This window comes from Rhipicephalus sanguineus, chromosome 3 (genome assembly GCF_013339695.2).
Source record: "Rhipicephalus sanguineus isolate Rsan-2018 chromosome 3, BIME_Rsan_1.4, whole genome shotgun sequence".
NCBI lineage: Eukaryota > Metazoa > Arthropoda > Arachnida > Ixodida > Ixodidae > Rhipicephalus > Rhipicephalus sanguineus.
Window position 1 is genome coordinate 121,095,969 of NC_051178.1, and position 17,109 is coordinate 121,113,077.

Here is a 17,109-nt window from a genome sequence, read left to right on the forward strand (position 1 = left end):
TTTTCGCATAAGCTTTCACCGATTTTTCCCCCTGATTCGTGTAGACGCGTTGTTCCCCTTCTTATCTCTTTAGCGCCGTGGGCAGCGCGGTTCATTTTCTGTACGGCAATCAAGTCCAGCTGCGACTTCTCGGAAAACGTCGGTTGCGATTACCGTCCTTCCCTGCGAGTCAAACAGCCGCACGCTGCCTTCATTAAGGCCGCACTACATTCTCGCTATCTGCTCAACTAGGAATCAACTTTAATAGAACGGAACGAAACTTAACGGTTGACTTCGACGATAGGAAGCCGATCGTTTGAACGTCGGTGTTCCCTTAGAATGCTCGTCATTAACGATAGTAGAGCCACAACACTTGTTGGCCGGAGCGTGCGTGTGAACGTTATGCTCGCGAATACCGCGAGTAGTTCACGCGTCTGATGGCGCACCCTGAAGCTTACTCGGACCAAAACGAAGTCAAGCAAATTTGCCACATAAACTGAGACTTTTAAAACGGCTTTTATCCACATGTAACTTAAGAGGGTAATTATTTTGGCCAGTTTGGTGATTCATGATCGCGGCTTACAGCGCACGAAAAAAAACGCAGACAAACGTAGAAGGTAGGAAGATTGTCTGTCGTTTGCATTCTGGATTTGTCTGTGTTCTCTTTTTCTTTCTTTCTTTTTTGCGCTCTAAGCCGTTAACATAACATATACTGTTGCGCATATACACAGATTCTGATTCAAGTTCAAGCCAAAGAACCTGCGCGATCAGAATTATACTACAACAGACCCCCTCCCCTTCCTCCGTCACCCCCCCCCCCCCTCCTTTCCTTCCCATTCAGTCCAGCAAGTTGTCTCTCATAAACAGGTAAGCAATACAAGAAAAAAGTTAATTTAGACTGCTGCTGAAGTCCCGTTTGGCATGACTCACATTTTGACAGCTGGAACAGCTGCATTGTTTTGCACCGTGACTAAGAGCTTTGTCAATATCTACGAAAATTTCGCGCTGTATTAATTTTTGAACACACCCTCGCAGTATACAGACGAGGAAGCTACAGCACCTCTAAAGAAATACTATTTTTTGATGACTTGCAAAAAGTGGTTATTGTTTCCGGTGCTCGGCAGGATATTTCCGGACGCGACAGCTTCTATAAAGGATTACGGAAGAAAGCCGGAAAAAGGTTCGCAGGTTTTCTACACAACAAAAAGAAATATCTCGCTATCGCTCTATCATTCTGGGCACAACTCACGTTCGCGTTTGGCTCAGCTCCAGGAAGCCAGTAAGCTCAAATTTCGCTGACGATAGCTTTGCGAAGCACGCAGTTTTATGGGTTTTTTTCGAGAGAGGAAAAGAGTTAGAGACAAAGAAGTGGTTCGTGCCTCGCGCAGTGTCAGCGAGGCTAGCTGATGTGCGAGCGGCACAGGCAGCAGAGGTGGTGTCCCAGCTGCCCGTAGAGGCCTCCCTTCCGGCGCCACTTGAAGAGCCCTTCCTCAATGAGGTTCTTGCCTGAAACACACGAGGAGCACGTCTCATCACCTTAGCCACTTTTATCATGTCATAACGTCACTATACGCAATGAGCGACTCACGCGGCTAAAAAAACGTTTTAAAGAAAGCTGCATGCCGACCACGAGGATACGGTACTTCCGTAATTACCGTAAGATATTACCGGCACTGCTAAAACATCTTATTAGCGCGTCGGCCGAAACGCAACTTGTGATGGTCGTGGCAGTGTCAACTGGTGCTCTAATGCGGACTACCTGGTATAAGTCGCTCCAAGACAGCGTTGACGAGATTCACTAGCTTAGACCATCTTTCATCGAAATAAGAGAAAAAAGACTGAGTAGTCTCGCTGTGTAATCGCCGAACTTATACGAGTGATGTTCGCTGCATTTAATGTTTAGAGAAAAACAAAGAAGGCATGATATAAGCTCTACTTCATCAACAAAGCTTAACAAAGCGAGAGGAAGTGAAATAAGACGATCATTCTTTTCGGAATGCAATGTCACAAGAAAAGTGACATGGCTAATTTTAAGCTATGAATAAATGCCTAAAGTGAAGAGACCCGGTGTAATACAGGGTCAATGAACCCCAGGAACACATCATAAAGCAAGAGGTTTAAATGAAACAACATGAGATTTTAAAAAATTAGAATAGCGCTGGACAAACAGGGACACGAGAAAAGGAAATACAACACAGGCGCTAAGCTAGGAAGCTAGGAAGCTTGTCTCACTGTGCAAACAAACCAACGCTGTCTTTAATTTAAAAAAAAAAGCCGAATGAAAAACTAAGCACAGACAGCGTTTCACAGAATGTACCCAGTGTGTCGTGTATCAGATCCCTATCTCCTGAGGTAAAGTTTATATCTAAGAGAACACCACTACAATGTGAATAGCGCGATTCAAGATAATCTTGGTATGCACTGTCGCGACTTTGGGTGCGCACCTATTTTCGATAGATGTAAGATTTTATCTCGATGTAAGTCATCTCTTCCTCGAGAAATCATCGAGGCAGCCGCCATATCACGTGCGGGTCAGCATTGCGTTAGCTGCCCACCTGTAGCTTTAAGTGCAAAACAGCTGACCTTTCTAGATAAAGATAAACTTGCCAGGGCGATAGCGACTTAAAAAGGATCTGTGCGCATGTGTGTTTCTGTGGTTTTTGAAAGGTGTTTGAGTGTAAGTAGCTGTGCACATGCAAAAATAAACATCTTGTTGAAAGTTAGCGCCTGTGTTGTGTATCCTCTTCTGGTGTCCCTGTTTATCCAGCGCTATTTTCGTCGACGATGTTCTACCAACAATCCCATCTGGAAACTCTGCACAAGTAGAAGATAAAGGCATCCTTCGTAGAGAAACTACAAGTTGATAACATAGGAGCGGCACAGTCAAGAAAGCAAATAATTAAGACGTGACGTTAACACTGCTAGTGAAGTTTGGTAGATCAGATCCTTCCGAATAAAAAAAAAATATATATTTGGACCTGGTGGGTTTGCTGGTGCTGCCCTTCGTTAGCCCTAAGGTATGAAAAATTGGCAAATAAAGTTGTATTTAGGCAAATACAAATGTATATGCATATATATATATATGACCTCCCCTCAAAACAAGGATGGTAGGCAGACACGAGATGTTCAGAGCAAATAGGTATGTTCAGCATATTGCGTTTTTTTTTCCTCAAGTAACCGATATTTGCGCTGTTAACAATTGTCAAGTAATCCGGCCCCCGACTCTTCAGCATTACATCACGTTGACTATTGCCAATCAGAAAAACAACTACTGCTTCATTGTTCATTACAGACAGAAGTAATGTGTTCGACCGCTGTGTACACTTACAGTTACTTTCGTGAGGCATGAACTCCTGCATCTCGGCCAGCACTGACCGGACGGTCTCCGCGTCCCTGCGCAAAAGAAAGTGCCGTAAGCACAGTGAACGTCACACTTAACCTGAGCAATCACCGGTAGTTCCTACCGAACTAGGGCAGTATAAAGCACACATCAGAGGCTGTGTGGGAATAATAAGCATTACGCCTGCAGCTTTTGAAGCCCGAATTCTCTTCAGTGCCATCGGCAAAAAGGCCCATGGTGTTCTCTTATTGGCCTCCCTAATTTTCAAGCGTTCGCCGGCGCACCGCTTTCCTGTTCTGTTTTGTTATAAATTGATTGCTGTTAATAGATTGAGGTCTATAGTATTTCGGATACTCGGCTACCCTAGAACGTTCACAAGCCACAGTTGTGTTCATCTTGTATCCACAATACATGAAATAACACGTCACTTCGTAAATAACTGCACATTACTCTTCATCGCAAGCCGTTGTATAGTTCAGCGTCCACTACGAACCTTTTATGTAGATTTCAGATTCAGTGATCAGATTTGATGGTTCGATGCAAGCAGCATGAAACTAACAATAGCCTACGAAAAATACTTTGCGTTTAAACATCTGTGTGTGTGTGTGTGTGTGTGTGTGTGTGTGTGTGTGTGTGTGTGTGTGTGTGTGTGTGTGTGTGTGTGTGTGTGTGTGTGTGTGTGTGTGTGTGTGTGTGCGTGCGTGCGTGTGTGTGTGTGTGTGTGTGTGTGTATGTGTGTGTGCGTGCGTGCGTGTGCGTGCGTGCGTGTGTGTGTGTGTGTGTGTGTGTGTGTGTGTGTGTGTGTGTGTGTGTGTGTGTGTGTGTGTGTGTGTGTGTGTGTGTGTGTGTGTGTGTGTGTGTGTGTGTGTGTGTGTGTGTGTGTGTGTGTGTGTGTGTGTGTGTGTGTGTGTGTGTGTGTGTGTGTGTGTCACGTCAAAGACAAGTCATACAGGTCAAGGCACGCTACATATAACATGTAAGAGGTGTGCTACACCCTTAAAAAAAGAGTCCCTTGACTCTTTTTTGAGAGTTCTGGCTTGCCACGTATGTGACTCTCTATAAAGAGACATGCCATCTCTTTTTGTAGATACTCTCTACGGAGAGTCGTGTGACCCACAAAAGAGTTAACGTGCCTCTTTAAAGAGAGTCATATACCTGGCAAGGCAGGACTTACAGAAAGGAGTCGAACGTACTAATTTTTTGAGAGTGTAGATGTAAAGAGTGTTGATAAAGGAAATGCTAAGAAAGAGCTCCAGCAGCACGCGTGTACAAGTGGCAACTGAAGTTTCCGTTGTGTATTTGAAACGTTTTCAGAAAGGTACTTCTGAAAACATTGGAAATAATAATAATAATAATAATAAGAAGAAGAAGAAGAAGAAGAAGAAGAGAAGAAGAAATAATAACAATATCTGGGGTTTAACGTCCCAAAACTATGATATGAATATGAGAGACGCCGTAGTGGAGGGCTCTGGAAAGTGCACTTAAATCTAAGTACACGGGCCTCAAGAATTATCGCCTCCATCGAAAATGCGGCCTCCGCGGCCGGGATTCGATCCCGCGACCTTTGTGCCAGCAGTCGAGCACCATAACCACTAGACCACGTGGCGGGTTCATCTGACGTCAGGAACAAGGAGGAGGAGGAGGAAAAGAGGGAGGAATGTTACTAGCTGCAGACGTAGTACCTATTCTTGAAAAACCTGCAGTAAAATATTCTGTCTCAGAGCCCCTCATCGGGGCTCTGAGATAGAATAGATCAAAAGTCCGTCACATGACAGCTGGTAACAAATTTCTGTGCAGTATAGTAGGAGACAAGTCACCTTGACGAAATCTTGGATTTAGACAGCTGTCTTCTTTCGTTCACCCATTCTCGCGCGACAGGATCAACGCGACAAGCACGTGGTTTTGCTGCATGAGAGAGCGTTCGCTTACCTGTCAATGGAACGCAGTTCTTCGAGGTGGTAGTCTTTGGGCGGAGGCCTCCATAGAACCAGTTTGTCGAGCACCGCTACACCTCCAGGCGGTCCCACAGGCTCTGCAACGGAGTTTTTAAAAAACACATGCACCAAAAGTTTACGACAACGCAGTAAAGTTGGGACATTTAAGAAACTAACAACGAAAGCGCTACGTCAAGAGCCTCCTATCGCGCGTGGGGCAAAACATCAGCGCGACGACGGTGAGTCAAAGTATATCTGTTAGTAACCGCGCTACCCGAGAGACCACGACCGAGAAATTTTAAACGTCAGACGGGGCGCTCACGGGGCAGTTTGTGCTCCAATAAATTATGAAATGTCTCGCGCCCGCTTTTGAAATACTTCCCTTCGTGGTGTAAGAAAAGCGCAGCTTGCGCAGTCCTGCTTGCGTAATTTCCCGAGATATATGGCTCCCGGACGGTTGCAGGCCGGATATAAAAGAGTAAAATAAATAGGTGCGGGCGCTCACGCATGTGAATGTCTCTAATAAAGATAAATGGCGTGCCCGTCGCAGTTATGGCATCGTGTGTTGTACTTTATTGGGTTTTACCATCTTGCCTCCTTCCTCTCGGTCGTGCCACCAGCACGCGTAGAGTGTGAAAGCTGAACAAAAGTAAACGGAAAAGCTTGACACACGATTGACACAAACAAGGTTAGTATGGCCGCCGAAATTTCATCCCCACTCACGTACTTCAATTGTGTCAAACTGCGCTGCGTTTCGAGATCTATTCTATCTATCTATCTATCTATCTATCTATCTATCTATCTATCTATCTATCTATCTATCTATCTATCTATCTTATCTATCTTACGTATCTATCTTATCCTATCTATCTATCTATCTATCTATCTATCTATCTATCTATCTATCTATCTATCTATCTATCTATCTATCTATCTGTCTAGCGGTAAACGAAAATGCCGCTAAAGGATAGGAGAGTCAGTGCCCTACTACGAAAGATGAGTGCCGACTTCATCACGCTCTACGTAAGTGAACACTTCACTGTTGCCCATGATCGTAAATACAGGAGACAGTAAAGAGTTGTGAACAAGGATCCCGTGTGAACGACACTTCATTGTGAGCAAATCTCTCTTGCGGGGGCCGAAACGTCAGTAAAGATATTTTCACTTTGGTCGGCGTCTGTCCCTTGATAGTTATTCCCGACCTGACGAGATTTCGTCAGACCATCTACTTCACGATCGTAAACAGTTACAGTCAACCGTATGCTTGCACTATTAAATTTATTACGTGGGTTTATGGGGTTTAACGTCCTGAAAGCGACTTTGGCTATGAGAGACGCCATAGTGGAGGGCTTCGGATAATTTCGGCCACCTGGGGTACTTTAACGGCCACTGACATTGCACTCTATACTGGCCACTATCATTTCGCCTCCATCGAAATGCGACCGCCACGCCGGGGATCGAGCCCGCATATTTCGGATCAGCAGCCTAGCACTGCAACCATTGAGCCATCGAGGCGGCCTAGTATGAATTCTTATGGAAACAATAGATCATTTTTTTACGGCCTTAAGAGCCTACATCATTTGTGCTGTTAAAGCGGCCAAACGCCCTTCAAAGATTCGGCATTAACGCGAGCGCGGACATGGATGGCTAGCAAAGACAACGGCCCCCGTTCTAGCTGATTTTAACGCGACAGCGTTAAAGAGCTCGTTTCGCAGAAATTCCGGCGTCGGCGTTGGCGGCGTCGTCTTTGGTTGTGAGTGAAAAATCCCGTGAGCGAACATTCGAGAGAGGTGCAAATAAATAAATAATAAAAAAGTATTTGGTCCAAGTGACAATCGAACCCTCGTCTTCTGAGTGGCGAGAAGGTGTTCTACCACGGAGCCACGCCAGTGCTTGAAACTGCTGCGTAAGAAAACGCTCTAGGAATGTCATCTAATGGGAGGAGTCTCCTTAAGGTAGACAATACTGCGTGACATAATTGTTGAATCGCACCAGGCGTCTAAACTTGTGAATTGCGCAAAGAGTGGGTGGTTTAAAGCTGTCGACTCATTACAAAGTGTGCAGCTGCGCAGGTGCGCGTGGCACCTTACTGACGCGTAGTGGGTACTTCGCCAATTTGCAAAAGGAAGAATTATGGCGTAGTGGGCACTTCGCAAATGCACTTGCGGTAGGCATTCTAGGATGGTTTGAAACGGTCATTAGAGGCCTTTAGCTTTTCGTATACGTTTCACGTTGTCGTGTTACCGGAATACCGGATGGAATCTGCGCATGCGCGCACCTTTGCTCAACGTAGACTTCCTTTCGCGGAAAGTAAACAACTCACCAGATACGTTTTACGTTCACCGCCATATCTCGCGAATTCATTTTCGTTCGTGGGCTACTCGCCATATCCGCTTTACAAAGACTCCAGCCGCCAAGTCAAAATAGGCCGAAGAGCGAGCGTCAATTGCGACTGCGTTGTTTGAGCCGGATTACCGAAGCTAGAGTGGCGTAGAACACAAAAGCCGTAAACGTGATAGGCGCAAAGCCCCTGAGAGGCCGGATAGGTGGTGCCATCTGGCGGGGTCTAGACGAACCAGGCAAGCACAAAATTATGTTGCAGAAACACGGTGCATTCTACTTCTGGTGTAAATTCCCTGTAGCGGCGTAATTACGAATGAGTTGTCTTTTCTAACCTTATTTTTTTTTCTCAGAAACACTAGGCGAAAACAAAAGTGTCTATGATTGTGGTTGCACGAAGCGTCACAAGATGTCGACACCATCGCCTGATAGCTCGGTAATCCAACACAACTCTGTGTATACTTGAATATTGTATACGCTAAAAGCCTCTATTACGATTTTGCCGCAGCGGTGATTATATATTATTTAAATTAAATATAGTTTAAGTGTAGTTATCATCATCATTTAGTTCTTTTGCGCAAATATAAACGCATACGTTTACGTATGGAAAGCTAGAACTTTGCTAGAACATGCGTTCCGGCAACACGGTAAACGCAATCCGGTATTCCGGTAACACGGTAACATTAAAAAGTATACGGACAACCTGAAAACCCCTAATGTTACGCGCACAAATGTTCCTTTCCTAGCGGCACGGTTGAAGGTCATGCGCACAGGTCCCGATTACGCTATCGTATTCTACTCTTGAAAGCGAAGCTCAAGCGTCCTCCAAGTTTTTATTTGATGCGCTCTTACACGACACAGTCACACAGCAGCGAAGAACGCCGCATATTTGGTGCATGGCATATTTGAAACCTCGGCCCCCAAGTCTTGCGTCACGTGCATATCTTGCGTCACGACACCCTTGCTGCGTCAAGAATACATATGAGACTAGTCGGGCGCCAAGAAAACGCTCGAAGGCAAGCGGTCAGCGCGTTGCGTCACAGGAAGCCCTATACATCTATGTTTTCTTTTTCTTTTTATTTTTTTGTGTGAAGGACAAATGTCAGCCCTAAAGCCAGAGTAGGGGAGCGACTATTCGGTCCTCCATGTCAAGAATAGACTGTTCGTGCGAGAAAAAGAAAGAAAGAAAGAAAGAAAGAAAGAAAGAAGGAAAGAAAGAAAGAAAGAAAGAAAGATAGATAGATAGATAGATAGATAGATAGATAGATAGATAGATAGATAGATAGATAGATAGATAGATAGATAGATAGATAGATAGATAGATAGATAGATAGATAGATAGATAGGAAGAAAGAAAGAAAGAAAGAAAGAAAGAAAGAAAGAAAGAAAGAAAGAAGGAAAGAGAGAAGGAAAGAAAGAAAGAAAGAAAGAAAGAAAGAAAGAAAGAAAGAAAGAAAGAAAGAAAGAAAGAAAGAAAGAAAAGAAAGAAAGAAAGAAAGAAAGAAAGAAAGAAAGAAAGAAAGAAAGAAAGAAAGAAAGAAAGAAAGAAAGAAAGAAAGAAAGAAAGGATCATTGGCGTTTGGACGAACAGGGGCCCAGCGCTCTGCAAAGTGATTCGCAACGCAAGAAAAACACAGCTCCTATATTTATGTAAATGCGCGAGCTTGTGTCAGAAAAGATAACATAATATTTGCTCCTTGTGTAAGCAAGTCCACCGTTCCATTCAGAAGTCTTCCATCAGTGTTGGATACCTGCTTTATCCTGGCAGTGTTTATATTTTTGCTTGCGAGTGCTTGAATGTACTTGATGCGTCGTGCTAACTGCCACTCATCCGTTCTGGCACGCAAAAACCCAGCAAATTATTATTAAAAACCATCGCTCATCCTTATTTTTTCCGCTATCATTCAGTCATTTGTGTCCACCACCGTGGTGTCCACGAACTACATTGCTCGTTTGAAGTATATACGTTACCCTTGCTGCTTCCTTTCTGCTGCGTCCCCCATGGATTTCACTACGGCGACAATATTAAATCTCTGTAATATCTCTAAAATCTCTCTATTATTTCTCGAATGTCGGCGAATGAGCAGCAGAAGTTGAGGTGAGGAAAAGACGCTATTTTGGCAGCCCTACTTGGGAGCACGGCCCAACGTCAAGTGTATACGCCTCATAAATAAGGAAACACAGTAGTGCCAACGGATCCGAGAACGGTGTTCTGCACGATTCATAACCATTTTTATGAGAATCAAGAGAACGCTGAAGGTACCTCTGTAGGGTACACAAGAAAAAGAAAGGGGGGGGGGGGAAGCAGCGGGGGGGGGGGGCACTCGTTTGTGAGCCCACTCGTTTAATTAGCCCCAAAACGCAGGAAGGGCGCAACCAATCTGCAGTGAATTACTTACTATACCAGATTAAGAGCAAAGAGACCGCCTCCTGACGTCTCCATCAAAATGCCTTGCCTATCCCGTGAAGTTCCCCGTTCGTTCCTGGTGTTGCCTCTGCTTTTTTTTTTTTTTAACACGAAAGTGTTTTATGCCGGGGTCCACCAAGCACTTCCGTTACCGGATATGACGTTCATGAAATGGACGCCAACGTGTGAGAAACAAAAAAAAAGAAGAAAAACATCCGCCGCTGGGAATCGAACCGACAACGCTGCGGCCGCGACGGTAAGCGCCCGGCGCTCTACCGACTGAGCTAAGCTCGCAGATGACGGACACTTTACGAACGCGCCTTATATCTTTCACACTTCCTCTCTCGCACGGTGCTCTGTGTTGGCGGTGTAGATAGGCGGGGCGGAGCGGGGGTGGTGCCGCCGTCTCCGAGATTACGTGCGATATCGGAGGTCATGTTTAAAGCGTCTCGATGCGCCGGCTCATCGGAGTAGCGCAGCGGCGCAGCTTCCACGTGCACCACCGGGATTTCTCCGCCGCCGACTACTTCGATTGCGAGAGCACCGACTAACAAAACTGCTGCAATACGTGTTGCAGAAATGACACGATTTCTACGGGCGAATGTCGTGCCTTGGTTTAGCGAGGCAGAGGCCAGCGTGACGCACGCGTTTGCGGCTCAAGCTAAGAACCTCTACGAACTAGGCGTCAACATGGGTGCATCCACGCCAATCGGTGCTATAGCTGCCAAGGACGAATAGACATTGTACAAGCTCTTATATATCATTACAGAATAAGCACTACTTGTGAGTACATAACGTTTCACTTTCGTGTTATACCGATTCCTATGACGGGGGGATCAGCCATGTTTTTTCCACAACCACTGGCCTGCAGCAGAGGAGCTATTCGCGACTGCAACACCTCAGCACGACTCGGTTATTAAGCCAGTGCTGTCTCACCATTATACATGACATATATACAAGCGGCAGTGACACGCTGGTGGCGGCGGCGGTAGTCAGAATCATATATAGTATGAATCTGACTACCGCCGCCGCCACCAGCTTGTCACTCACGCCCGTCACGGATCTTGGCGGTTGTCAAATACGTGCAGCACTACTTAAGGTGAGGCTGTGTGCGTATATTTGGTTTTACGCTGTAATAAACACTCGAGAGTAAGCCGAGGAGCACTCGCCCTAGTGACAATGTCAAGGCAACCTTAACACTTTTACGCCAATCGTGAAAAAAAATAAAGAGAGAGAGGAAGCACTCGACTCAAACAGTTCTTTCTTTCTTTCTTTCTTTCTTTCTTTCTTTCTTTCTTTCTTTCTTTCTTTCTTTCTTTCTTTCTTTCTTTCTTTCTTTCTTTCTTTCTTTCTTTCTTTCTTTCTTTCTTTCTTTCTTTCTTTCTTTCTTTCTTTCTTTCTTTCTATCAGTCTTAACTATTCATTTATTTGGGACCTAAGACATAACGCAAGCATACAATACCATGAATGCTTGCATATGCGAGTCGACAGTTCAGCTCGTACTCTCACGTAACGCGCATTTCATTCGGTTTACATAACACCGAAATTACGCGCTAGGCATAGAGGAAAACTTCTTTTTATTTAGTCTTGACAGCACTAACACACGTTTTGTTGTTTTAGTCTCAAAGTCACCATAATTATAAATCAATAACACCATTAATCGAACGAGGGCCTGTCGATTCCAGCACCGGGACTCTCAATTTTGTTGTACCAGCCAGGTTTCAATGCGAAGCTGCAAATAAGACTTCCCTGACGCGATCACCGTTGAGCGCTATTTCAGACACTGCAATTGTTCAGCCACCCTATTATATAACTCTGAATGTTGCGATGATTACGATTTTTAATAATTTCAATGACCTAGTACCAGTCTGTGAGTTTTACGACACGAGCCGCTTGCTCACGGGCGCTCCATTGCCATTGCTCGGCTGCCTTCGCTCACGATACGTCCACTGTCAAAAGTGGCTAGAATTTTCTCTTGGGGAATTCTAGCGGGAGAAATCGTTTGTGAAAAAGCCTAAAGCGACCCTAACGCAAGACCTAGGGGTCCGGGAGCGGCACTGGCACCGGTTTTGGGTAAACATGGGTAAGGATGTGACGTCAGTACGCCAGATGCTCGCGGCCCTTTAGCGTAGCGAGCTGCATCTGATGGGGTTTCTGAGATGCAACCGCTGTTATGCTAATTTTTACTAATTATATGTATCGAATTCTAACTTATGGCATACCTTAATGTCCACTCTATCATGCACAGCACTCAGCTTAATCCATTCCACACCTTTCATGTACGTTTTTATTTTTATCAGGGTTTTCGGGCAACTCGCACCCGGCGCTAGACACGGTGGTCTGGAAGATAGCAAAGAGTGTCGCTCCGTGCTCGCGCCACTAGGGCCCAGCGCTAAATTTCAATGCACCAGCGAGGCTTCGGAACGCTCCAGCAAATTACACGCACCTGCAGTGCCACGTACACCACCGGACGCTACTTTGTCAGAGTGCGAGCGCTAGCCACACTCATGACCAGAGTCACTTCGTTTTCCTCACGTTAGCTTTCCCATCAGCTTTCTCCGGTGTCAGCTGTCCCGACAGATTCAGCGTTCATCACGATTCCTTTCCCGCTAGCTTACGGATCGTCAGTCTCCATATGCTCCCAAAACACTAAGCGACGGGAAAGGCACACAAAAATTAATAGGTAAGAAAATAAAATGAGAGTGAATAAGAGTCATTCGGACGTAAGGCAAGTTCTTCCGATATACGAAAGAGCAGCGAATCACCAGCGAACAAGAAAGATGGAGAAGAAAGTCTTGGCGCAGGCCGGAGGCCGGAGGCTCCTGTTTCTTCGTAAAAGGCTGGGCATCATCAATCAACCCGTATTGTGCTCGCGTCGCACGAGCTTCCAGCGGTAGACGGTTTGCGAGAGTGACCCGAAGGTTTCTCGCGAGGCTCATATGTAAGATCCTTCTTTTCCTTTCATTTTTTTCCTTAGCCTTTTCGAAGACGGGGCCATGGAAAGTGGCCCAAATGGTGCGCACTCTTTCGAATAAGTGGAACGGGGGAAATGGGGGAACGACATTAGTTAAACAATTTGGGGCTGCCCGCAAACCCTTTAAAGCGAAGAAAATAAAGATTTCGTACTTTTGATGCTATGAAACCAAATACCGGCGTTCAAGCTCGCGCGCGTAAAATTTCGGTGGTTGTCCTCCCCGCTCCACATTTTAGTCTAACTGAGTGCGAGTGCACCCGAAAAGTGCTGAAGTTCAATGCACGCGGTGGTTTCGCGACGTTATCTGAACTGCTCAGTACGCGCGTTTGCATCTGTCAAAAAATAAATAAATAAATGAAGAACGATGGAAGGCAGGCTTCTCCACCCAAAGAGTCTTATTGCAGAGAAGCCAGTTGTTCCTCTATTTTTTTTGAAGGGGGGGGAAGGGGAGGGGGCTGGTTTTTCATTCTTCTGTAGAATCCAGCAGTGTTCCTAGGTCTACCATTGTTAATTAGGTTCAACATCTGTTGTCTAGTGGACTTCTGACCAGTTCGATGTTTTCAATAGAACTGTGCTTGTATTTGGCACGCATGCTATGAGAAATGTAGACATCATACGCCTGCCTACGGCGGGTCTTGTCCGCGGCTTAGCTGCTCGATCAATAAGCGGTCAAGCGCTTATTGTCACTGTTGTCGGAAACAAAGCAAGTTAACAGTGAGTAGCGGATAAATCGTGTGTTTCAGACCGCGTCAAACGACAGCGATGATAAAACAAGGACAGAGAATCGCAATGGACGCAGGCGAAAATTCTAGTTCGCATGAACGCAACTAAAAGCTGAACATTATAAGTACTTCCCATATTTAGGCCTTATTTCTGTTCCTGTAGAATCGTAAAGGAAGCGGGTCAGTCAACTTTATTTACATGAAAAATATAAATAGTAACCGTTGCGGTTTTCCGTCTCGAAACCACGATATGATTATGAGGGACGCCGTAATGGAGCGCTCCGGAAATTTCGACCACGTCAGCTTACTACAGCTTGCATTTTGTTTCGCGTCACCTGGTTTGTGCAAGGTCACTGTATGTCAGATGAGACAGCGTTGCCCCCAAACTCTCATCAAAGGACCCGACGTCGTCATTTATTGATGGGCGGGTAACGTGTCAGCACAAGCTTTTCCACCGACAAATCATACCGGTATTCTAATAACGGAAGCGGAACGATTACAAAAATCTCCTGGGGAAGAAATACGCATTTATAAAGCTTAATTGGCTTCATTTCCTTCCCCCAGAACATGCATGCAAACCGGACGTCCGTCTGATTAACCTCTCCGCGCCTTTCGTTTCTCTCTCTTCTCCTTCTCCATCTCTTTCTCTCTCTTTATATTAGCACACGTATGCTGACAGCATGCACGGATAATGTTCTGGACGTACCCTTTCATATTATCTAGCATTTATTAAGTCGAAAGCCTTAGATGCTTCATCAAATGCGAAAATTTGCCGTCGACGTGGGCGTACCGCGGCGTCGGCGCCAACACGAGTGATGTGAAAAATCATAGTCATGTGATGAGGTCACCATATGATGTCATCATGACGTCACAAGTTGCAAGAATTTGTGACGTCATCGCACGACGTCGTCGCTTGGTCAAAGGTGGCCAATACCGGAGGCTGCGCAAGATCAGGTGAGTTGCAGAAAGCTTGCAATGCCTCTGATCCTGGAGGGAGTGTCAAACCGCGTTAGGTGCCGAAAGTTCTCGGTGGGAGAGGATCAATACATATCGACTAAGAAAAAGAAAATGAAGTCGGCTTTCGCCTTGGAGTCATCTTTGGGGAATACATAAGGGACCCTGTAAGTTTTAGTTAGTACAGACTCAACACGCAAGACCTAACACAACACAAGGACATGGGTGTACCTTTCGAATCACATACGCCTGTCACAACGGAAGGAAATTTAAGGGCCACTGTGTTTTGACAATGCCAGCCGATATGCTCAATTCTGATTGCGCCACTTGCGAATGGCCCGTGCTCACAGGCCATACCTTCTTCATTAGATATGAAAAACACGGTATGAAAAATAATAAAACCATAATTAAGCATAAACGAACGATGAGGAACAAGAGCGTCACTTTAAAACGGTTAAACCTTTTCACGATTTCTCAGTTATCTCTACGTTATCATCATTTCGAGTACACCTCAAGCAATATCGCATTACGAGTCTCATCGTATTCGAATCGGCGGTATGCCCATATTGAAAATAGGAAGGAATACTGTGTATGAGAAACATAACGGTGTAATCGGCACGGTTGGTCGATGGCGTTCGAAGAAACAGAGCAGCCAAAAACGAGGACCAAGCGAAGAGACAAAAATTAAGTCAACTTCGTACTAGTGGTGCCAAGGCTGAAGGAAGTCTCTTTTTTTTTTTCTCTCTTTCTGTCTATATATTTCACTCTCTTTCTGTCTTTCTTTCTGTTTTTCTTCCCTTTCTTTCTCTCTTTCTCTTTCTTTCTATGCTATACTTTACTCTGTCTCCCCTCCTCCTCACCCTAACTTCCCTTTCCCACCCCCTTGCTACACTATACCATGCTATACTATACTATACTATACTATACTATACTATACTATACTAAACTAAACTACACTACACTACACTACACTACACTATACTATACTATACTATACTATACTATACTATACTATACTATACTATACTATGTTCGGCTAGCGTGTCTGGATAGCTGAGTGGTTACGATGCTCGCCTTTCGATTGTAGGCACGCGGGTTCGAATCGCGTCTCGTCAACAAATTCTTTTCGCCAAGCATTTCTGTCTCTTTCCATCTCTCTCTTTCTCTCTGTCTCTGTACTCCTCGCACCCATCACAGTTATTGCATCCCACGCCGGACAAATCGGCGCATGTGTTCTGTGAGCGAAGCAGAGGATGAAGATCGCGCGTGCCGGTTCATGATGATGATAGTTTTCTGCTCGCGGAATACAACCGACAGCTGGCATTAACATCTACGCTGTTAAGATTGGCGAGGGCGATATAACAGCCGCGGTCCCATCACTTGTTCATTGCTCCCGACGTGTTAGCACCTCGTTTCGCTCCCGTTAATTGGTGCTCGTGGGACTGTAACTAATATTTCAAGTTCCGTGTGCGCCCTGCTCTTTCTATTCTCGTCATCTCATCAACGAAGAGATCGCTTATAGCGCGCATCGTCGACACGGCACGCCAAAGAACGAATCGAAACGCGCCCGTTCAATTCACTTCATAAGGGGAAAAAAAGGATAAAATAAAGTAGCTCGAAGTATATAGATCGGAAAGGAGGAGCTAAAGGCTCCACACTAAAATAAATAGGAGACTCGCTCCATCAGGTCTGTGTATCCCTGCAAGCAGAAGCATCGGAAAGAAGCTGCACTGAGGGAAGATGCGAAAAGAAACTAAGGAAATCACTTGCTCGGCCTTTAGGTGTCTGTGTGTGTTTTTTCTTTTTTTTTAGAAGAGTTGAATAGCCTTTTCGCTCAAACAATCTTCTCGAAGTTTCTGAAGAAAATGAAGACAGGAAACAGAGAACACTAAAGTAGAAACGGTTATCTCCTCTCCTCTCTATCGGTTCTTCGAAAGAATAAGGAGATCTTTGCGATAGAGGGTGAGCGATGAAGTCCTTGGTCCCGTGTACCGCGCAGCGTGCCAATGTCCCCAATGGCGTGATTCGTACCCAAAGGCCAAAAAGATTTGCTCTTCTGCCAACAGACTGCGCGTCATCATTTTCGTTTCAATCCCTCCATCTCTCTCCGCCTCGCGAGGAATCGAAACTTTTCTTTCTTTGGGGAAACGCCGCGCACTCATCTCTTCGCTTCCCCAGTGAACCAAGCTGTACGCGTGTCACGTTTCTTCGTGATTTTTTTTTTCTTTTCTCTTTTGTTAGCCTCCCTCTCGAGTCGCCCGGCAAGATTTCAAAAATAGATTCCCCTCCAGAGCGACCAATTTTTGCGAACGGTCAAGCCACTTGACTCCCTGGAAACAGAGCGCGAGCGTAAAACGTAAAAATATTCCGAAAAAAAAAAGAAAAGAAAATGTATCCCCTCTTATGTTTACCAGAATGTCACCGAAGAAAAACGGCAAACGATATCTCAATCGGGGTTT

The 17,109-nt window shown here is 45.3% G+C and overlaps 1 protein-coding gene across 1 annotated transcript in view; it reads right to left on the bottom strand.

Moving 5' to 3' along the window:
* Nucleotides 1-1,282: 1,282 nt before the first annotated feature.
* LOC119387030 (uncharacterized) overlaps nt 1,283-17,109 on the bottom strand; it is a 171,176-nt gene continuing 155,349 nt past the window's right edge. The window contains exons 5-7 of the mRNA XM_049414110.1: nt 5,249-5,351; nt 3,308-3,372; nt 1,283-1,485 (exon numbers count right to left, since the gene is read on the bottom strand). Of these exons, the coding sequence (XP_049270067.1) occupies nt 1,379-1,485; nt 3,308-3,372; nt 5,249-5,351 (275 nt within the window). The 3' untranslated portion in view covers nt 1,283-1,378. The remainder of the gene's footprint in view (nt 1,486-3,307; nt 3,373-5,248; nt 5,352-17,109) is intronic.